The 20,078-nt window shown below is 38.2% G+C and overlaps 1 protein-coding gene across 2 annotated transcripts in view; it reads left to right on the top strand.

The window, feature by feature from the left end:
• Positions 1-9,125: 9,125 nt before the first annotated feature.
• The window catches only part of ADAD1 (adenosine deaminase domain containing 1), a 63,391-nt gene continuing 52,438 nt past the window's right edge, over positions 9,126-20,078 (top strand). For both annotated transcript variants that reach the window (XM_045997537.1, XM_045997536.1), the window contains exons 1-3: positions 9,126-9,297; positions 10,473-10,661; positions 13,296-13,463. In XM_045997537.1, coding sequence (XP_045853493.1) covers positions 9,126-9,297; positions 10,473-10,661; positions 13,296-13,463 — 529 coding nt within the window. The remainder of the gene's footprint in view (positions 9,298-10,472; positions 10,662-13,295; positions 13,464-20,078) is intronic.

Here is a 20,078-nt window from a genome sequence, read left to right as displayed (position 1 = left end):
CATAATAGTGAGAGGTGACACTTCTTCCTTAAACCCTCAGGTATTGTACTCATGTATTCTGTTTATGGGAGGTATAGTATGAGATACTGATGACGAGTTTAGAACATCTACTACATCCTATAGGGCAGCACCCCAGCTTTATCTTTCCCAGGCCAGGGAACTACTGAATCTTCAATAATCTGTTCCACTGGTGTAAGTACAGCTGCATCTGGGTAATGGCAAAACTAGTGAAACCCATGGGCGTCAACTTTCTTTTATTGTAAAGTAGGTTAATTTTCATTCTTTAGCAGGAGACCATAACAATAAAAAATTATTTAAATAGGAAACTACTACTATTCATTTTTGATGCTTAAGATTAATAAATATTGTCTTATTCCTCTTCAAAGGCTGAAATTCATAAAGACACACAGATATATGTGTGATATCTCCATATCAGAGATATGGAGGTTTAAAAAAAAGTCAGGTTTATCGCTTAAAGAATCAAAATCGGAAAATGTGGCTATTTATATGGCCAAATGGGGTTGCTAATGCTCTCTAAATACACAAACTTATTCTATTAATGCAAGCTGGACAAATTCAGCTTTCTCCCTTACAGCATGCACATCAGGGGAAATCAGATTTGCATCCTCCTTGCAGGCAGGCTAGCTTCAAAAGATGAAAAGAGAGGGAGGGGCTGAGTTTATTTTCTTAGCTCCAGAGCATGAAACAGGCCAAGTAACTTCTGGGGAGTAACTTCTGGGGAGGAGTAAACGAAGTACTGAGAGGAAAAACTGGGTTATTCTCCTCATAATGGAAACATGAAGCCAGGGGAAAGGAGCTAATCAAAGAGAATTAGTTTATAAATTTTTGTCTATCCTGTACCACTTCACTTGCCATTTGACTTGATAACCTGACCAGTCAACCTGTATTTGACCTGAGAGCCCAAGCTTTGTTGCCATCAATCTCCTGACATCACTCTGCGTATCTAGGCCAATGCATATCCACTTAATGAACTGGCAAGGGTCTACTTGCTATCACTCTTGATAGCACTTGCTCTCTTTCTGTGCTTTTTAATAGCACCTCATTCTGAAAATGCTTCTCAACTTCTGATACAGATGAATCTAATTATATTGTACTGCACTTGATTGCACCTTACAGATACCGTATTTCTTACGAATTGATGGTTTGTGGCAATCCTGCATCAAGCAAGTCTATTGGCACCATTTTTCCAACATTTGTTCCCTTTGTGTCTCATGTTTCATTCTGATAATTCTCACAGCACTCTAAGCTTTTTCATTATTATTATACTTATTGTGGTGATCTCTGATTATCAGTCTTTGATATTACTATATAATTGTTTCAGGGTGCCAAAAACCGCACCCATATAAGATGGCAAACTTAATTGATAAATGTGTGTATTCTGACTGCATCATTGACTAAACGGTTCCGCCATCTCTCTCCCTCTTCTCAGACCTCCCTGTTCCTTAAAACACAAGTTGTGAATGCAAAGGAAAGTTCTTGAAGGAAATTAAAAGTGCTATTCTGATAGCCATTTGTATGTCTTCGTTGGAGAAGTGTCTGTTCATATCTTCTGCCCATTTTTTGATATGATTATCTGTTTTGTGTGTGTTGAGTTTGAGAAGTTCTTTATAGATCCTGGATATAAACCTTTTGTCTGTACTGTCATTTGCAAATATCTTCTCCCAATCCGTAGGTTGCCTTTTTGTTTTGTTGACTGTTTCCTTTGCTGTGCAGAAACTTTTGATCTTGATGAAGTCCCAAAAGTTCATTTTTGCTTTTGTTTCCTTGGCCTTTGGAGACATATCTTTTTTTTTTTTTTAAAGATTTTATTTATTTATTTGACAGAGAGAGAGATCATAAGTAGGCAGAGAGGCAGGCAGAGAGAGAGGAGGAAGCAGGCTCCCTGCGGAGCAGAGAGCCCTATGTGGGGCTCGATCCCAGAACCCTGAGATCATGACCTGAGCCGAAGGCAGTGGCTTAATCCACTGAGCCACCCAGGCGCCCCTGGAGACATATCTTGAAATAAGTTGCTGTGGCTGATATCGAAGTGGTTACTGCCTATGTTCTCCTCTAGGATTCTGAGAGATTCCTGTCTCACGTTGAGGTCTTTTATCCATTTCGAGTTTATCTTTGTGTACGGTGTAAGAGAATGGTTGAGTTTCATTCTTCTACATATCGCTGTCCTGTTTTCCCAGCACCATTTATTGAAGAGACTGTCTTTTTTCCATTGAATATCTTTTCCTGTTTTGTCGAAGATTATTTGACCATAGAGTTGAGGGTCCATATCTGGGCTCTCCACTCTGTTCCACTGGTCTATGTGTCTGTTTTTATGCCAGTACCACGCTGTCTTGGTGATCACAGCTTTGTAGTAAAGCTTGAAATCGGGTAACGTGATGCCGCCAGTTTTGTTTTTGTTTTTCAACATTTCCTTAGCAATTCGGGGTCTCTTCTGATTCCATACAAATTTTAGGATTATTGCTCCAGCTCTTTGAAAAATACTGGTGGAATTTTGATCAGAATGGCATTAAAAGTATAGATTGCTCTAGGCAGTATAGACATTTTAACAATGTTTATTCTTCCAATCCAAGAGCATGGAAACGTGTGTTGGAGAGGATGTGGAGGAAGGGGAACCCTCTTACACTGTTGGTGGGAATGCAAGTTAGTGCAGCCACTTTGGAGAACAGTGTGGAGACTCCTGAAGAAATTAAGAATAGAGCTTCCCTATGACCCTGCAATTGTACTGCTGGGTATTTACCCCAAAGATACAGATGTACTGAAAAGAAGGGCCATCTGTACCCCAATGTTTATTTATTGCAGCAATGGCTACGGTCGCCAAACTGTGGAAAGAACCAAGATGCCCTTCAACGGATGAATGATAAGGAAGATGTGGTCCATATACACAATGGAGTATTATGCCTCCATCAGAAAGGATGAATACCCAACTTTTGTAGCAACATGGACGGGACTGGAAGAAATTATGCTGAGTGAAATAAGTCAAGCAGAGAGAGTCAAGTATCATATGGTCTCACTTATTTGTGGAGCATAACAAAGAACATGGAGGACATGAGGAGATGGAGAGGAGAGGGAGTTGAGGGAATCTGGAAGGGGAGATGAACCATGAGAGACTATGGACTCTGAAAAACAACCAGAGGGTTTTGAAGGGGCGGAGGGGGGGGTGGGGTGGGAGGGAGGTTGAGGAACCAGGTGGTGGGTAATAGGGAGGGCACATACTGCATTGAGCACTGGGTGTGATGCCAAAACAATGAACATTGTTATGCTGTAAATAAACAAATAAATGAATAAAAAAAATAAAAAATAAATAAATAAAAAGTGCTATTCTGGTGAATACACCAATGTTAAGAAAGCAAAACGGCCAGATTGCTGATATGGATAACGTTTCAGTGATCTGCATAGAAAATCAAACCACAACATTCCCTTAAGGCAAAGCCTAATCCAGAGTAAGACCCCATTCTCTGATTTTAAAAGGCTTTAGAACTGAGGAAGCTGCAGAAGAAAAGCTTGAAGCCAGCAGAGGTGGTTCATAAAGTCTGAAGAGAGAAGGCACCTTCATCACATAAAAGTAAAAGGTGAAGCAGCAAGTGTTGATGTTGAACCTGCAGGAAGTTATCCAGGAGATCCAGCTCAGATCATTCACGAAGGAGGCTACACTAAACATATTTTCAATTGTAAACAAAACAGCCTTCTATTGGAAGATGATGTCATCCAAGACTTTCAGAGCTACAGAGAAGTTAGTGCCTGGCTTCACAGCTTCAAAGGACAGGCCAACTCTCTTGTTAGGGGTTAGGACAGCTGGTGACTTTAAACTGAAGACAGTGCTCATTTGCTATTTTGAAAATCCCAGGGCTCTTAAGACCTGTCCCAAAGCTACTCTGGAAGTACTCTTGTGAGCACTTCGTTGTTCAATGGAACGGCAAAGCATGGATGACAGCACGTCTGTTTATAAAATGGTTTAATGAATGTTTTAAGCTTATTATGGAAACTTACTGCTCAGAAAGATGATACTTTCAAAATAGCACTGCTCATTGGCCATGTACTTGATCACCCAAGATTTCTGTTGGAGATATATGATAAAATTAAAGTTATTTTTGGTAACACAACATCCATTTTGCAACTCATGGGAAGATTAATTTCAACTTTCAAGTCTCAACTAAGAAATCCAGTTGTAAGGCTAGAGCTGCCATAAATGGAGCTGGGCAAAATAAATGGAAAACCTGTTGGAAAGGATTCAGCATTCTAGACGCTATTAAGGACATCCATTATTCCTGGGAGGAGGTCAAAATATCAATATTAACAGGACTTTGGAAGAAGTAACTGCAGATGTGGTGTAACTAACAAAAGAACTAGATTTAGAAATGGAGCCTGAAGATGTGACTCACTCGCTGCAATCTCACTGACAGACCTTGAATGGGTGAGGAGTTGTTTCTTATGGGTGAACAAAGAAAGTATTTTCTTGAGAAGGAAACTACACCTAGTGAAGTTGTTGTAAAGAGAGTTGAAACGACAACAAAAGACTTAAAATGGTACATAAACTAAGTTGATAAAGCAGCAGCAGGGTTTAGAGGATTGACTTCAAATATGAAAGTTGTGTTACTAAAATGGTTTTGAGCAGTACTGTGTTCTCCGGAAACATCATTAGTGAAAGGAAAAGTACTGATGCAAGGAACTTCATTGTTGCCTTAAGGAAACTGCCACAGCTACCCAACCTTCAGCAACACCCTCCTGGTGAGTAAGCAGCCATCAACATTAAGAATTAAGGCAAAATTCTCCACCAGTCAAAAGATTATTACTCGGAGAGTGGTAGCATTTTTTAGCAACAATGTATTTTTAAAATTTTGGTATGTACATTGTGTTTTTAGACATAATGCTATTGCACACTTAATAGACTATAGTATAGGTTAAACATTACTTTCCCATGCACTGGAAACCAAAAAATTCATTTGACTTGCTTTATTACTTTTTTCAAAGATTTATTATTTATTTATTTGACACACAGAGAGAGATCACAGGAAGGCAGAGAGAGAGAGGGGGAAGCAGGCTCCCTGCCGAGCAGAGAGCCCAATGTGGGGCTCGATCCCAGGACCCTGAGGTCATGACCTGAGCTGAAGGCAGAGGCTTACCACACTGAGCCACCCAAGTGCCCTGACTTGCTTTATTTCGATATTCACTTTATTGCAGTGGTCTAGAACTGGACCTGCTATATCTATGAAATATGCTTGATTTAAAAGTTGCTAAGAAAGTATATCTTAAAAATTTTTATCACAGAAAAGAAAATAATTGGGGGATGGATGTAACTAGAATTATTATTGTAATCAGTTTACAGAATATACAGGTAACAAATCATTACACTGTATACCTGAAACTAATTTATGTCAATCATATCTCAATAAAAAAGAAACTGAGCTCAGAAAGCATATTTAAAAAAAAAAACACACACAGTAATAACTGTTTCAGGCAAGACCCAAAGAAGAATGAAAATTATTGAAACTCTAGGGTGAAACAATGTATTTGTATACTTCTAATTATCTTCCTCAAAATATTTATTGGTATGGTGGGTTTAATATATGTCCATAAATTCTGTGATACTCCTCTCTCCAGGAGGTGGATCTCTATTTCCCTCCTCTTCTGTGTAAGATGGAAGCCTTCTACCAAAAACAGTACACAAAAGGAAAAAAACCAGTAACTTTACAGTGGATAAAAGTGGATAAACCTGACAGCCTTAACCAAGTCATCAAGACTAATATTGTCAATAGTTGCTGACATCATGTACTCCTTAATATGCTATGAGAAGTGCCCTTCATCTATGTTTTCGTCTCCCCAATACCGTTAACTCTTGTATAACCACCAGAAAACATCAGGCAAACCCAAAATTGAGGGCCAACCTACAAAATATCCAACCATTACTCTTCAAAAGTGGCAAGGTCATGAACGCAAGGAAAGTCTTAAAAACTTTTATATGAGACAGATGACTAAGACGTGACCACTAAATGCAATGTAATATTCTGGACTAACTCATGCAACAGAAAATGGACATTAATTGAAAAACTGGTGAAATCCATATGATGTATATAGTTAGTAATGTTGTACTAATGCCAATTTCTTAGTGTTGATAATTGTGCAATGGCTATGTAGGATATTAACATTAGGGAAAACTGAAGGGAAGGGTATAGGGGAACTCTTTGTGTTATCTTTACAATTCTTCTGTAAATCTAAAATTATTTCAAAACAAAACATTGTATATATACCCACTTCATCTTTAAGAGTAATTTTTATTGGAGCACCTGCGTGGCTCAGTTGGTTAAGCAGCTGCCCTTGGCTCAGGTCATGATCCCAGGGTCCTGGGATCAAGCCCACATTGGGCTCTCTGCTCAGTGATGAGCCTGTTTTTCCCCCTCTCTCTGCCTGCCTCTCTGCCTACTTGTGTTCTGTCTGTCAAATAAATAAATAGAATCTTTAAAAAAAAGTAATTTTTACCCATTCCTTTTACTTCTTGAGCTTCTGTTTCCATTTCAAGTTCCTCCTCAAATTTGATCCTGATGCAATTGTGTTTTTTTGTACTCAGAACTTTCATTCATTATCCCTATCATACTTCTTGGCAACAGTATTTGAATTCTTAATTTGTTGTAAGCAAAGGTCTCCAAACATTAAGGAGAAAAAGTTCTGCTTTGAGTTATTATTACAATTATTAATGGGCATTTGATCAAACCAACATATCAATACATTTTGATAATCACTAAAGAAAAACAAGATTTATTGAAAATGCATTGCTTAGGGGCACTTGGATGGCTCAGTTGTTTAAGTGTGGACTTTGGGCTCAGGTCATGTTTCCAGGACCCTGGGATAGAGTCCTGCATCTGGCTCCCTGGTCACTGGTGAGTCTGCTTCTTCCTTTTCCTCTCCCTGCTTGTGCTCTCTCTCACTTTCTCTCTAAAATAAATAAAATTTAAAAAAAAGAAAAGAAAAGAAAATGCATTGCTTTATGAAAGGAATGAAGCTTTTCATTCTTCCAATTAGCCCATATGTTTTTGGGTAGCTATTTCCTCTTGTTGTAATGAGGTAGAATATTATCAATTTTATTGTTTTCTTTCTCTTTCCCTTTTTCCTTTAAAACAATGTAATTCTTGAGAAATCTTATCTATATAAAAAAGCAGGGGGTCGCCTGGGGGGCTCAATCGGTTGGCGTCTGCCTTCAGCTCAGGCCATGATCCCCGGGTCCTGGGATCCAGTCCCACAGCAAGCTCTTTGGTCAGTGGGTAGTCACTTCTCTCTCTCCTTTCCCTGCTGGTAGTCCTCTCTCTCTCAAATAAATAAATAGAATCTTAGAGGAAAAAAAAGGGAGGGACGCATTTATATATTGTTATAATGCTGTCACTCAATTCCTTGAATTCCTTCTGGGTGATAAACCAAACGGTTGGTAATTTACTAAAGAGAAACTGAGCCAGGCATTAGCCAGAAGATAATTAGTCATAGGTGTAGTGTGGTCTTGTTTTAATATTCTGCTTGAGCAGGAGGGGAGGGCTCGAGCCCTTTTTTTTTTTTTTTTAAGATTTTCTTTATTTATTTGACAGAGATCACAAGTAGACAGAGAGGCAGGCAGAAGAGAGAGAGAGGGAAGCAGGCTCCCTGCCGAGCAGAGAGCCCGATGCGGGACTCAATCCCAGGACCCTGAGATCATGACCTGAGCCGAAGGTAACAGCTTAACCCACTGAGCCACCCAGGCGCCCGAGGGCTCGAGTCTTTACAAAGTGCTTACTTTACACAACCATAAGCAATTGAGGTTATTTTAATAAAATCAGCTCCCTTGGATTTGGGCTAAGGCCAAGATTGACCTAGGGCATATCGAAATCTTGTCTATAACATAATGTGTATAAATAAGAAAATCAATTGCCTTCATAGGGAAATATATACCATCTGTCAGCTAACACCTCCATTAGGGTCTCCTACATCTTCCGAGTGCAAAGAACTGAAAACACCCACGATGGGTTTGTCATTGGGTTTCAACCTCCTGCCTGTTCTCATGAGAGTTCGTTGTTTGGCTCCTCCAGGGAAACTCATGCAAGGAGTCCAAGGCAGTTTTTTCTATAAACATTAAAGACACGGTTGAGGCCAAACCTTGTCCACAGGGGCCTCCTCGGAGTATAACCAGGGTTAGAGCCCAAGGTTTCCTTGAAACCACCCCCACACTGGCACCCCAGGGACAGCCTCTAATCATTCTGGAAAAGGACGCCCCAACACAGTGCTTTGTGAGGGCAGTGGTGAGCAGGGTGTGAAGGGCACTTGGCAGGACGGTGAACGGGCCACACCACGCAACTTTCATCTGAATTCTGTGGTAGCGACCGCCCCAGTAAGCTTGAGTACGCAGGCTCACAGGGCCTCGAATGCGCGCGCATGACGTCTGACGTCTCTCCGCTTGTTGACGCAGGCAGGCCTTAGAGCGCGCAGCCGCCTAGCCAGCCTAGCCCGAGGGGAACTGTGGGGGCGCGAGCGCAGGGCCGGAAGCCCTGCCGCGGAGACGGTTGGTGATTGGATGAGGCTTCGTGTGGGGGTGTTGGTCCGGGTACTGCGGGGATGCCACGAGGCGGATTTTGAAAGACGCAACCTTGGGGCGCGTGGCTCTCACGCAGAGCGCCCCAAAGCCAGAGATTGAGGCCAGGAGGAGGAAGCAACGGCGTCGGCGGCTGGGGCCGGCGAGCCCCGGGCCTGTGGCTCGGTCTCCCGCCTACGGGGCAGGAAGGACAGTTTTGGTGGGTGGGAGTTGGGCTGGGAATCGGGCCGTTGAGGGTCTCCTGTTTTTATTTTTTAATTATTATTTTTTTCTTTCTCTCTTTCTCCCTGAGCCCCGAGTAGTTGTGAGGACCGCCCCTGCGGACCGCTTTGACCCTTCTTTGCCCTTTTGTAGCAGTGCTTTCGAAGGGATGTAGGAGGGATGAGCCCCGTACCTGTTAAAACTCCAGGCACAAAGCAGTCATGACAAGAGTTAAGAGATTTAGTCCTGTGTCGTGTGAGTGACTTTAAGCCATGTAGGTGTATTTTTAATTTCAAAGTATTTTTATCTAGTACATTTTTTTGTTTTCTGCCAATTTTCTTAACGATTTGCAGGTGAGAAAATGTCTGGCAACAATGGCTGGTTTCAGAGTTCCCGGGTCCCTAGCTTTGCTCAAATGCTGAAAAAGAACTTGCCAGCTCAGCCATCAACCCAGACGGTATCTACACCCACAGGATATTCTTCAGAAAGTTACAGCCTGTCGAATATGGCTTCCAAGGTTACGCAAGTGACTGGTACGACTTTTTCATTTGCAATAATGCCTTGTTTCTTTAAGATTCTAGGGTGGCCAATAAGTACTGCTGAGCCTCCAGTTTAAATGTTGCCTGTATACATACCCATTTACTAGGGGCTATGTCCCTCCTGGAGCTCCGATTTGACTCTAAACACCGTAAGAGGCCTGTGGAAATCCTCCTCCTTGCTGCTCAGTTATTCTAACAGCTTCAAGCCTGTCTTTCCTTTTTTTTTTTTTTTAAAGATTTTATTTATTTATTTGACAGATCACAAGTAGGCAAAGGCAGACAGAGAGAGAGGAAGGGAAGCAGGCTCCCTGCTGAGCAGAGACCCCCCCCCCCTCCCCATGTGGGGCTTGATCCCAGGACCCTGAGATCATGACCTAGGCCCAAGGCAGAGACTTAACCCACTGAGCCACCCAGGTGCCCCCTGTCTTGCCTTTTTTTTTTTTTTTTTAAATTTATTTATTTGACAGAGAGAGATCACAAGTAGGCAGAGAGGCAGGCAGAGAGAGTGAGAGGGAAGCAGGCTCCCTGCCGAGCAGAGAGCCCGATGCGGGACTCGATCCCAGGACCCTGAGATCATGACCTGAGCGGAAGGCAGCGGCTTAAACCACTGAGCCACCCAGGCGCCCCCTGTCTTGCCTTTTTAAGGTGAGGTTGTGTTGGTCCCTTCAGGGAAGAGACTGGGCTTACACTGGTTTATAGTCCACATACCGCTTAGCGTAAGTCCAAACACTTAAATTCAATTGAATTCAATATTAAAAGTAATGTAAAATAGTGAGTAGGAAATAGAAATGGACCTTAGTCCCAGGTCTGTGTCTTTAGGCCAGGCCTTCGTAAAACCATGTGTAAAAAAAAAAAAAAAAAAAAAGGATTTGAGGGCCTCTGACAACCTTGACATCATTAAAATTCTGTGATTCTTTGATATCACTTCACGTTATGACAGTGATAGCCCTTCTTTGCAAAAACCCTTTGGTGCTCCAAAAAGTATATGCATCAACAGGTTATAGTTGTCATGTGTGCAAAAATTTTTTTAGTAGAAACTTACTTGTAATGAAGAATACATATAATAGATGTATCAGGGACAATCTTCCATTTTAGGGGAGGGTTTAGTGTTTTTACTTTTTCTTTTTTTTAATTTTACTGAACTGACAACTCTAACCATATATTTTTAGGTAATTTTCCAGAACCATTGCTTTCCAAAGGCCTTTCATCTATTTCAAATCCTGTCCTTCCTCCAAAAAAAATACCTAAAGAATTCGTAATGAAATACAGACGTGGAGAGATAAATCCTGTGTCAGCTTTGCACCAGTTTGCACAAATGCAGCGGGTTCACCTTGATCTTAAGGAAACTGTAACAACAGGCAAGTGCCAAGTTGTATCTGGTTATTACAATACTGGAAGATATTTTCCTGTTAAAAGCAGAGCATATAAGTACTACTAAATTTGATTATTTTCTACATTCACATAATCTTGGGATTAGGTAACTACTGGTATGTTTTAACAAGTATACTTCAGAAATTTTTATATTCATATTTTTCTGCAAATAACTTACATGTACAAAGTTTTTATAATCGAATTTTAATTTTTTTGTGTATGGCTAGTTGAACTGAAATCCCATCAGCCTTGTGGGTTATTTTCAGGTGTAAGTACTTGTAGATTAAACATGGCTTTTGAAGAGTTGTTAAATATTTGGATTCTCTAATGAGAAAGATTCTGTGATGATTATACCAAACAAAATTATGGTCTAATTTAGCTTCTGAAATTCAAGGTATAGAGGTGAAAATAGCACTTCCATGATTGATACTTTATCTGCAGACTTGTCTGTGACTATTTTCTCCATTCTCTCTTAAACTTCCCTCCCAATCTGTGGAAGGCTACAGTAGTACAGATCAAAAAAAGGCAAAAAGCAGCCTCTAATCTCTTAACGTCATGAACAGTGATTAGAAAGAACTTTAGAAAAGTGAAGGAATAAGAGAATAAGTGCTCTTAATAGACATGGACAAGCTAAAAGTATCAGAGTCAAAGAAACACAGTTGTTAAAAATACATATATGTGTGTACGTGTGTGTGTGTGTGTGCGCGTGTGTGTGTTTATATATACAAAGACATTATCAAGTAGCTTGGTTTTTTAAGTTTTCTCTTACTGTTGCTAACTTTCACCAATACGGGTCTCAAGACATCCTTGAAAAAGAATTCGAAGCTTTTGAGATTTTAGCCAAGACTGTCATAGTAAAGTCACATCTCCAGTCAGTTGTTTTGGAAGAAAAAAACAGTAAACAGGTGACAAAAATAGTCATAATATAGAAGGTGGAGTTTTCCTAGGTACAGTTACTGTAGGTTGGATTACTTCATGATCAATACTGTGAACTTAATTTTTGTGTCACTATTTTTCCCTCCATTCTTCTCAGACTGTTCTTGGAAAATGTAAACTCGATCATAATAAGAAAAAGAAGTGTTAAGGGCAAATCTTTATTGATCTGAGTAAAAGCTACTCAAAAACACAATCCACTGATTAGTAATGGTATTCACTTTGTGTTCATAGTACTAGCTGAATAATCTGAATCAGTAGGTTTAATGATGAGACCAGAGTATCAGTATTTTCACAATTCTATAGGTGATTTAAATACATACTAAAGTTTGAGAATCTGAATGAAGGATGAAGCTTAAAGGCTCAGCACTCTGACACCGAGTACTTAACAAATTTGATGGATGCTATCTCACACATAAAAATCATCAGGGCCACTAGTTAAATATACAAAATACTCTCAGGTTTTGTAAATTTGGATTGGAACCTAGGTGATCATAAGGAAGGAACTTGGGAAACTGAAGTCATAAAGAAAATCAGTTTACTCAGATGCGGTGAGGAGTTTCTTGTAAAACCTTGATGTACATCTTTAAAAAATCCAGGGATGCCTGGGTGGCTCAGTTGGTTAAGCTGCTGCCTTCGGCTCAGGTCATGATCGCAGCATCCTGGGATGGAGTCCCATATCAGGCTCCTTGCTCGGCAGGGAGCCTGCTTCCCCCCCTGCCTCTGCCTGCCTCTCTGTCTGCCTGTGCTCACTCTCACTCCCCTCTCTCTCTGACATATAAATAAATAAAATCTTAAAAAACAAACAAACCAGAAGTTAGTGTAATATGCAAGAAAATAATGATGATGACGACGACAAGGCTTATGTGGAGTGACATTGTACCTAGCCATCCATAAACAGGGTAGAATCTTAAGTTGACTAAAGGTCTTCTAAAGTCTGAATTATCAACAAGAAAACTTGAACTGGAAAAATCTTTGCCCTGTAAATTTAGATGATTCCATTTCATTTTTCATTAGGCAAAAATGAAAACTAGGTAAAAATAATTGTGTAAAGGTAATCCTTCTAGGAATTTTGGATGGCTGGACATTGAGTTTAATTCTTTAGCATGTCTTCTATTGTTTGTTTTGGTTTTCCTCGTGGATTCTCTCCCTCCACTTGCCCTCAAGGCTATGGTGGTGTGAATAGCTTATCAAAACTCCCTGATAGACTCACAAGATTTCTGCAAAAGGATCCCTTTTATTCTGGAACTTATATAAATGAGTGTCAGAGCACTCAGAAGGTGGGAGAAATTGAGCTTTATTATTGTTGAATTTCAAAAGAAGAGAGATGTGGCCAGAGGCTCCACATTTTACCTCTCATTGGTCATTCATTAGATACTTGGATGCTTACTATTGCCAGGCTTCATTATATAAGACATTGTTGCTCCATACATGATCTGTACTCTAAAGCTGTTTCTACTGTTCATGTTGAATCTGGAGCCAAACTGGCTGCCGGATAGGTTCCTCAGAACTAGTTCAGGGGCTCACCCAGCTTTACTTTTAACTTGCATTGTAAAAAACAAAACACAAAACTGATAGGCCAAGATCGTTTTCCACAACTTTTGTACTGGGATATTTTTCTTATCAAATGTCATTTGCAGGATCATATTGTGAATTATTGCAGCATTCATTCTGACTTCTTTTTCAAGGTAATGTTATGGGACCATATTTTGCTTTTTGTGCTGTGGTGGATGGTATTCAATATAAGACTGGACTGGGACAAAATAAAAAGGAGTCTAGATCCAATGCAGCGAAACTAGCTCTTGATGAGCTTCTACAATTGGATGAGCCTAAACCAAGAGTTTTAGAAACAGCAGGTAAATACTCTTGATTATTATTTGTAAAATGTATCTTTTTCCAGAAGAAATCACCTGAAGGATTTGTTTTTGAAGAGTTTCATGGCAACTGCAAGATAGAAGTTGCAGAATTTATTTCCTTCCATTGCTGATTGCTGACATGTTTAATATTAGTTAAAATGTTCTCGTAGAGGGGATTAAAAGTACACTTATGGTGATGAGTACTGAGTAATGTATGGAACTGTTGAACATTATATTGTACACCTGAGGTTAATATAATACTGTATATTAATTGTACTGGAACTAAAAATAAAAATAGCAAAGAAAAGAATAAAAAAATAAAGGTTTTATATAAAAGAAAAAAATACTCTTGTATATTTCAGCACCATAAGCTATAAACATGTTGAGTGAATTGTCTCATAATTTGTCAGATTCCCAGTAGCTTCACATCCAGAAACTTGATTTTCTCTACAATTTATTGGATTTTTATTATGCTCTTAATACAGTACATTTAATAGAGGATTTTAAAGGCAATTTTTTTGAAGTTTATCTATTTTTATTAAATTCAGGAATGGTAAAGCTACTTGAAAAAATAATGGCCTAAAGCAAACTCCAGAAATAGATTATGTAGGTTGAAATATTGACCATGGATAGGCATGTTATTTGCTTTCTAAACCTGTTTCATCATTTAAAACATGGGGACATTAAAAAAATAAGTAATAAAAAATGGTGACTCTGATAGTAACTACCTCCTATGGCTGTTCTTAGGATTAAATATGCATGCACAGCTCTCAACCAGTGCTTGGTGAATAACTTTTAATGTAAATGATAGTAACTCTTATTAAATATTAATCATATATTAAATGGCAACATATTGAGGAACATATTCCTCAATATGTTGCCATTTTATATATGTGGTAGCATAATAAGCAGTTTTTGTCAGTGGTCCCTTAATGGCAGATTATATTATCTGTAAATAAGTTAACTTTAAAAAAGAAAAACAAATTTTATTTAAGCAATGATTATAAATTCATTCTTTTTAAATTCAAATTATTACTTTTATTGTACTACTGGGCTTTTTTGGCTTTTAGTCTATTCATTTTCTTTTCTAATACTTAATCTCTTTTTGTTCTTTCTCTAAGTTTAACTCTTATTTCACGTATTTTATTTTTGTTCAATTAAAACCATTATTTAGTAATTAAAATGATTTATTTTGCTACATGTAAGTTTTGATGTGGAGTTTTTTTTTCATTGTTTTCAAATATTTTTTCATACTTTGGATTTATTAAGTACTTAGGAAAGTATTGTGTTAATTTTCATGTTATTTTCTGTTTACTATTTTTCAGGTTAATTTTCAGGGCTAGGTATGATTTTTGTCTTATACGTGCTGGCACTATAAATGTCATATTATCCTTATTTTATTGAAATACTTAAATTCTTACATGTTATTTGACTTGTAAAGAGAAATGATGCAGTGATTTAATTTTGTTGGAGAGTATACTTTTTAAAAATTCAATATAAAATTATTTCTTTTTTATCTTGCATATTTTATATATGTTATGTGTTTTTGGTCTTAAATTTCTTTTAATTCTCACAGTGCTACTTTTAGTTACCTTTTGTGTTTGTTTAATATCTTTATCCTGTTTGACCTTTAATGATTTTCTATTGTACATAAAATTATATTTTTTTGACATAAAGAATATTTCAATTAAAAAACTTCAACATTTGGGCGCCTGGGTGGCTCAGTGGGTTAAAGCCTTTGCCTTTGGCTCAGGTCATGATCCCAGGTCCTAGGATCAAGCCCCATATCGGGCTGTCTGTTCAGGAGGGAGCCTGATTCTCCTCTCTCTCCACCTGCTGCTCTGCCTACTTGTGATCTCTGTCTGTCAAATAGATAAATAAATAAAATCTTAAAAAAAAAACTTTAACATTTGCATTTATTATGAATGGTAAGTGTCATATTATTTTTTTTCCTTTTGTCCTGTAGATTTTTTTTGACTTTTTTCCCTTTAAATATTTGGAGGGTATGTACTGATTTTAACCTAGAAATTCCTCTTTCTGATGTGAATTCAATTTTGATAATTTTGAGTTTTGATTTTATTTCTTGATAATTTTGCTGTCGTATTTACCAGTATTCATATTTGTCCATCATTCATTTATTCAGTCTCACTGATTCATTCTCTGGGTGAACAAATCTTACTCACCTGGCACGTAATGGTGATGAGTGATTTATTTCTTTTATAGATATATGCCTTTGCCTTTCCAGAGTCTTCAACAAATTAAGGTGAAATGCAGAGGTGGCAAGAAATATTCTTAAGACATTCCTTCAGTTTATTAATGGAAATTCTTTATATGTGATTATCGTATCAGCTATTAACCCACCTAGGTATATCCTTATATTTTCCCAGTTTCCTTCCAACTATAGTATGCAGTAGAATCAGTAAATCTATATTTTCAGGATATGCTGAGTTCCAAGGACTGTGGTAGGTATTGGGAATTTAGAGTCAAGTAAGATCTGTCCTCTGCCCTCAAGAAACTAAAATGCTTTGTTGAAATTAAAACAAGTCTACAGAAATTCCCAACTAATTTAATTGTCAGAAGTGGATGTTTATGATTGGCTTGTAATGATGAATACTTTTTTCCCAAAGGGTCTTTAAAATGCTTATCTAGGGCTAGCAAATGTTTTGCCTGGTGGATTACAGTTTTTAGTTTCTAAGTATTTATCTTTTGCCTTCTCTAAAAATTAAGGTAGCACTTTTCCATATCCACTGATGCCCCGTTTATATTCACCATTGTTTTCTCAAAGAGTACCAACAGTACCTTAATTAAGACTAAAGGTTTTTTAATAATGTATTTTCTCTTGTCACAGAGCTAGTAATAATTTAATTTAATAATTTAATTAGGTCACGTTTTCCCTTATATTCTTTAAAATGTCCTAAACAGCCGAGTTTAAAGATTTATTTTTACTTGTGAAGGGTATGCAAGATAAGAGGTGAGTATTTCTTTGCTGTGAGCTTTATATCAGTTTTTCTGATCTGTTCATTTATAACATAAAACTTAAAAACTTAATTTTTTAAAAAATTTTGAACTCATCAAAATTATTTTCCACCGGTATCTTTTCATATTTTATGTGTGGTGTTTTTAAAGTATAATCTTATTTTTTTAATTGTACAAAACTTCTTACTCTAATTTTTTAAGTTTTGAAAATCTTAACACTTCTTAAAAAACTTTTTTTAAAAATTTTTATTTGAAGTAAGCTCCATGCCCAACGTGGGGCGTGAACTCAAAGACCCTGAGACTGAGTTGCATGCTCTACCAACTAAGCTGGCTAGGCAACCTGAAAATCTATTTTCTTACTTTTTGACACAATGAATTAAGAACCTGGTTCTAAGTTTATTTCAATACTCCTTATTTAAAAATCATTTAAAAGGCTTTTAGTGTAGTCAAATAGAATTTTATAATGCATATATATAAAACAAATTTTAGTATCTTAATGATTTTAAGTGTACAGTTTAGTGTGAAATACATTAACTTTGTTGTGTATCCCATATCCAGAACCCTTTGCATCTTGCAAAACTGAAATTCTATACCCATTAAACAATTATTCCTCATCCCCCCCCCTTTTACCCCTTTTACACCAAGTTCATGGCAATTACTATTCTACTTTCTGTCTGTATGAATTTGACTACTCAAGGTATTGCAAAGTGGAATCATACGGTATTTGTCTTTTCATGGCTGGCTTTTTTCACTTATAATGTCCTTAAGGTTTATCTCCATTGTAGCATGTGTGAGAATTTCCTTCCTTTCTAAGACTGAATAATATTCTCTTGTAGTATATACCACATTTTGTTTATTTTTCACCCGTCGGTAGATACTTGGGTTGCTTCAACTTTTGACTGTTGTGAAAAATGCTGCTATGAATGTGGATGTACAAATAGCTATGACATTCTGGTCTCAGTTCTTTGGGTTTCATATCCAGAAGTGGAATTGCTGGATCATATGGTAATTTTATATTTTTTTTAAAGAACTGCCTTACTGTTTTCCATAATGGCTACACTGTTTTCCATTCCTTCCTGCAGTGCACAAGGGTTCCAGTTTTAATACATCCTCACCAATAGTTGTTATTTAATGGGTTTTTTGTTTTGTTTTTGATAGTAGCCCTTCTACTAGGTATGATGTGGCATCTCATTGTGGTTTTGACTTGCATTTTCCTAATGATTAATGATGGTGAGCATTTTCTCACGTGCCATTTTATATCTTCTTTAGAGAAAGGTAATAATGCCTTTGCCCATTTTTGAAAGAGCTTATTGTTTTGTTGTTGTTGTCATTGAGTTTTAAGAGTTCTCTATAAGTAATTCTTTCCTTATTCATGGTTTCACTTTCCACGGCTTCAGTTACCTGTGGTCAGCTATGGTCTAGAAGCAGATGATCCTCCTTCTGACATATCAGAAGGTCAGTAGTAGCCTAACACTATGTCACAATGCCTATGCCATTCACCTCACTTCATCTCGTTACATTTTTTTTAAATTAATTTATTTTTTCAGCGTAACAGTATTCGTTGTTTTTGCACAACACCCAGTGCTCCATGCAAAACGTGCCCTCCCCATTACCCACCACCTGTTCCCCCAACCTCCCACCCCTGACCCTTCAAAACCCTCAGGTTGTTTTTCAGAGTCCATAGTCTCTTATGGTTCCCCTCCCCTCCCCAATGTCCATAGCCCGCTCCCCCTCTCCCAATCCCACCTCCCCCCAGCAACCCCCAGTTTGTTTTGTGAGATTAAGAGTCATTTATGGCTTGTCTCCCTCCCAATCCCATCTTGTTTCATTTATTCTCCTATCCCCCTACCCCCCCATGTTGCTTCTCCATGTCCTCATATCAGGGAGATCATATGATAGTTGTCTTTCTCCGATTGACTTATTTCACTAAGCATGATACCCTCTAGTTCCATCCACGTCATCGCAAATGGCAAGATTTCATTTCTTTTTATGGCTGCATAGTATTCCATTGTGTATATGTACATCTTCTTTATCCATTCATCTGTTGATGGACATCTAGGTTCTTTCCATAGTTTGGCTATTGTAGACATTGCTGCTATAAACATTCGGGTACACGTGCCCCTTCGGATCACTATGTTTGTATCTTTAGGGTAAATACCCAGTAGTGCAATTGCTGGGTCATAGGGTAGTTCTATTTTCAACATTTTGAGGAACCTCCATGCTGTTTTCCAGAGTGGTTGCACCAGCTTGCATTCCCACCAACAGTGTAGGAGGGTTCCCCTTTCTCTACATCCTCGCCAGCATCTGTCATTTCCTGACTTGTTAATTTTAGCCATTCTGACTGGTGTGAGTTGATATCTCATTGTGGTTTTGATTTGTATTTCCCTGATGCCGAGTGACGTGGAGCACTTTTTCATGTGTCTGTTGGCCATCTGGATGTCTTCTTTGCAGAAATGTCTGTTCATGTCCTTTGCCCATTTCTTGATTGGGCTGTTTGTTCCTTGGGTGTTGAGTTTGCTAAGTTCCTTATAGATTTTGGATACTAGCCCTTTATCTGATATGTCGTTTGCAAATATCTTCTCCCATTCTGTCAGTTGTCTTTTGGTTTTGTTAACTGTTTCCTTGGCTGTGCAAAAGATTTTGATCTTGATGAAATCCCAATAGTTCATTTTTGCCCTTACTTCCCTTGCCTTTGCCGATGTTCCTAGGAAGATGTTGCTGCGGCTGAGGTCGAAGAGGTTGCTGCCTGCATTCTCCTCAAGGATTTTGATGGATTCCTTTCTCACATTGAGGTCCTTCATCCATTTGGAGTCTATTTTCGTGTGTGGTATAAGGAAGTGGTCCAATTTCATTTTTCTGCATGTGGCTGTCCAATTTTCCCAGCACCATTTATTGAAGAGGCTGTCTTTTTTCCATTGGACATTCTTTCCTGCTTTGTTGAAGATTAGTTGACCATAGAGTTGAGGGTCGATTTCTGGGCTCTCTATTCTGTTCCACTGATCGACGTGTCTGTTTTTGTGCCAGTACCATGTTGTCTTGATGATGACAGCTTTGTAATAGAGCTTGAAGTCCGGAATTGTGATGCCACCCACTTTGGCTTTCTTTTTCAATATTCCTTTGGCTATTTGAGGCCTTTTCTGGTTCCATATAAATTTTAGGATTATTTGTTCCATTTCTTTGAAAAAAATGGATGGTATTTTGATAGGGATTGCATTAAATGTGTAGATTGCTTTAGGTAGCATAGACATTTTCACAATATTTATTGTTCCAATCCAGGAGCATGGAACATTTTTCCATTTCTTTGTGTCTTCCTCAATTTCTTTCATGAGTACTTTATAATTTTCTGCGTATAGATTCTTAGCCTCTTTGGTTAGGTTTATTCCTAGGTATCTTATACTTTTGGGTGCAATTGTAAATGGGATTGACTCCTCAATTTCTCTTTCTTCTGTCTTGTTGTTGGTGTACAGAAATGCAACTGATTTCTGTGCATTGATTTTATATCCTGACACTTTACTGAATTCCTGTACAAGTTCTAGCAGTTTTGGAGTGGAGTCTTTTGGGTTTTCCACATATAGTATCATATCATCTGCAAAGAGTGATAGTTTGACTTCTTCTTTGCCAATTTGGATGCCTTTAATT

The sequence above is a fragment of the Meles meles genome, chromosome 2 (genome assembly GCF_922984935.1).
Source record: "Meles meles chromosome 2, mMelMel3.1 paternal haplotype, whole genome shotgun sequence".
In the NCBI taxonomy this organism is placed as follows: domain Eukaryota; kingdom Metazoa; phylum Chordata; class Mammalia; order Carnivora; family Mustelidae; genus Meles; species Meles meles.
The sequence above is the reverse complement of the archived record's forward strand: the minus strand, read 5'-3'. Positions and strand labels throughout refer to the sequence as shown.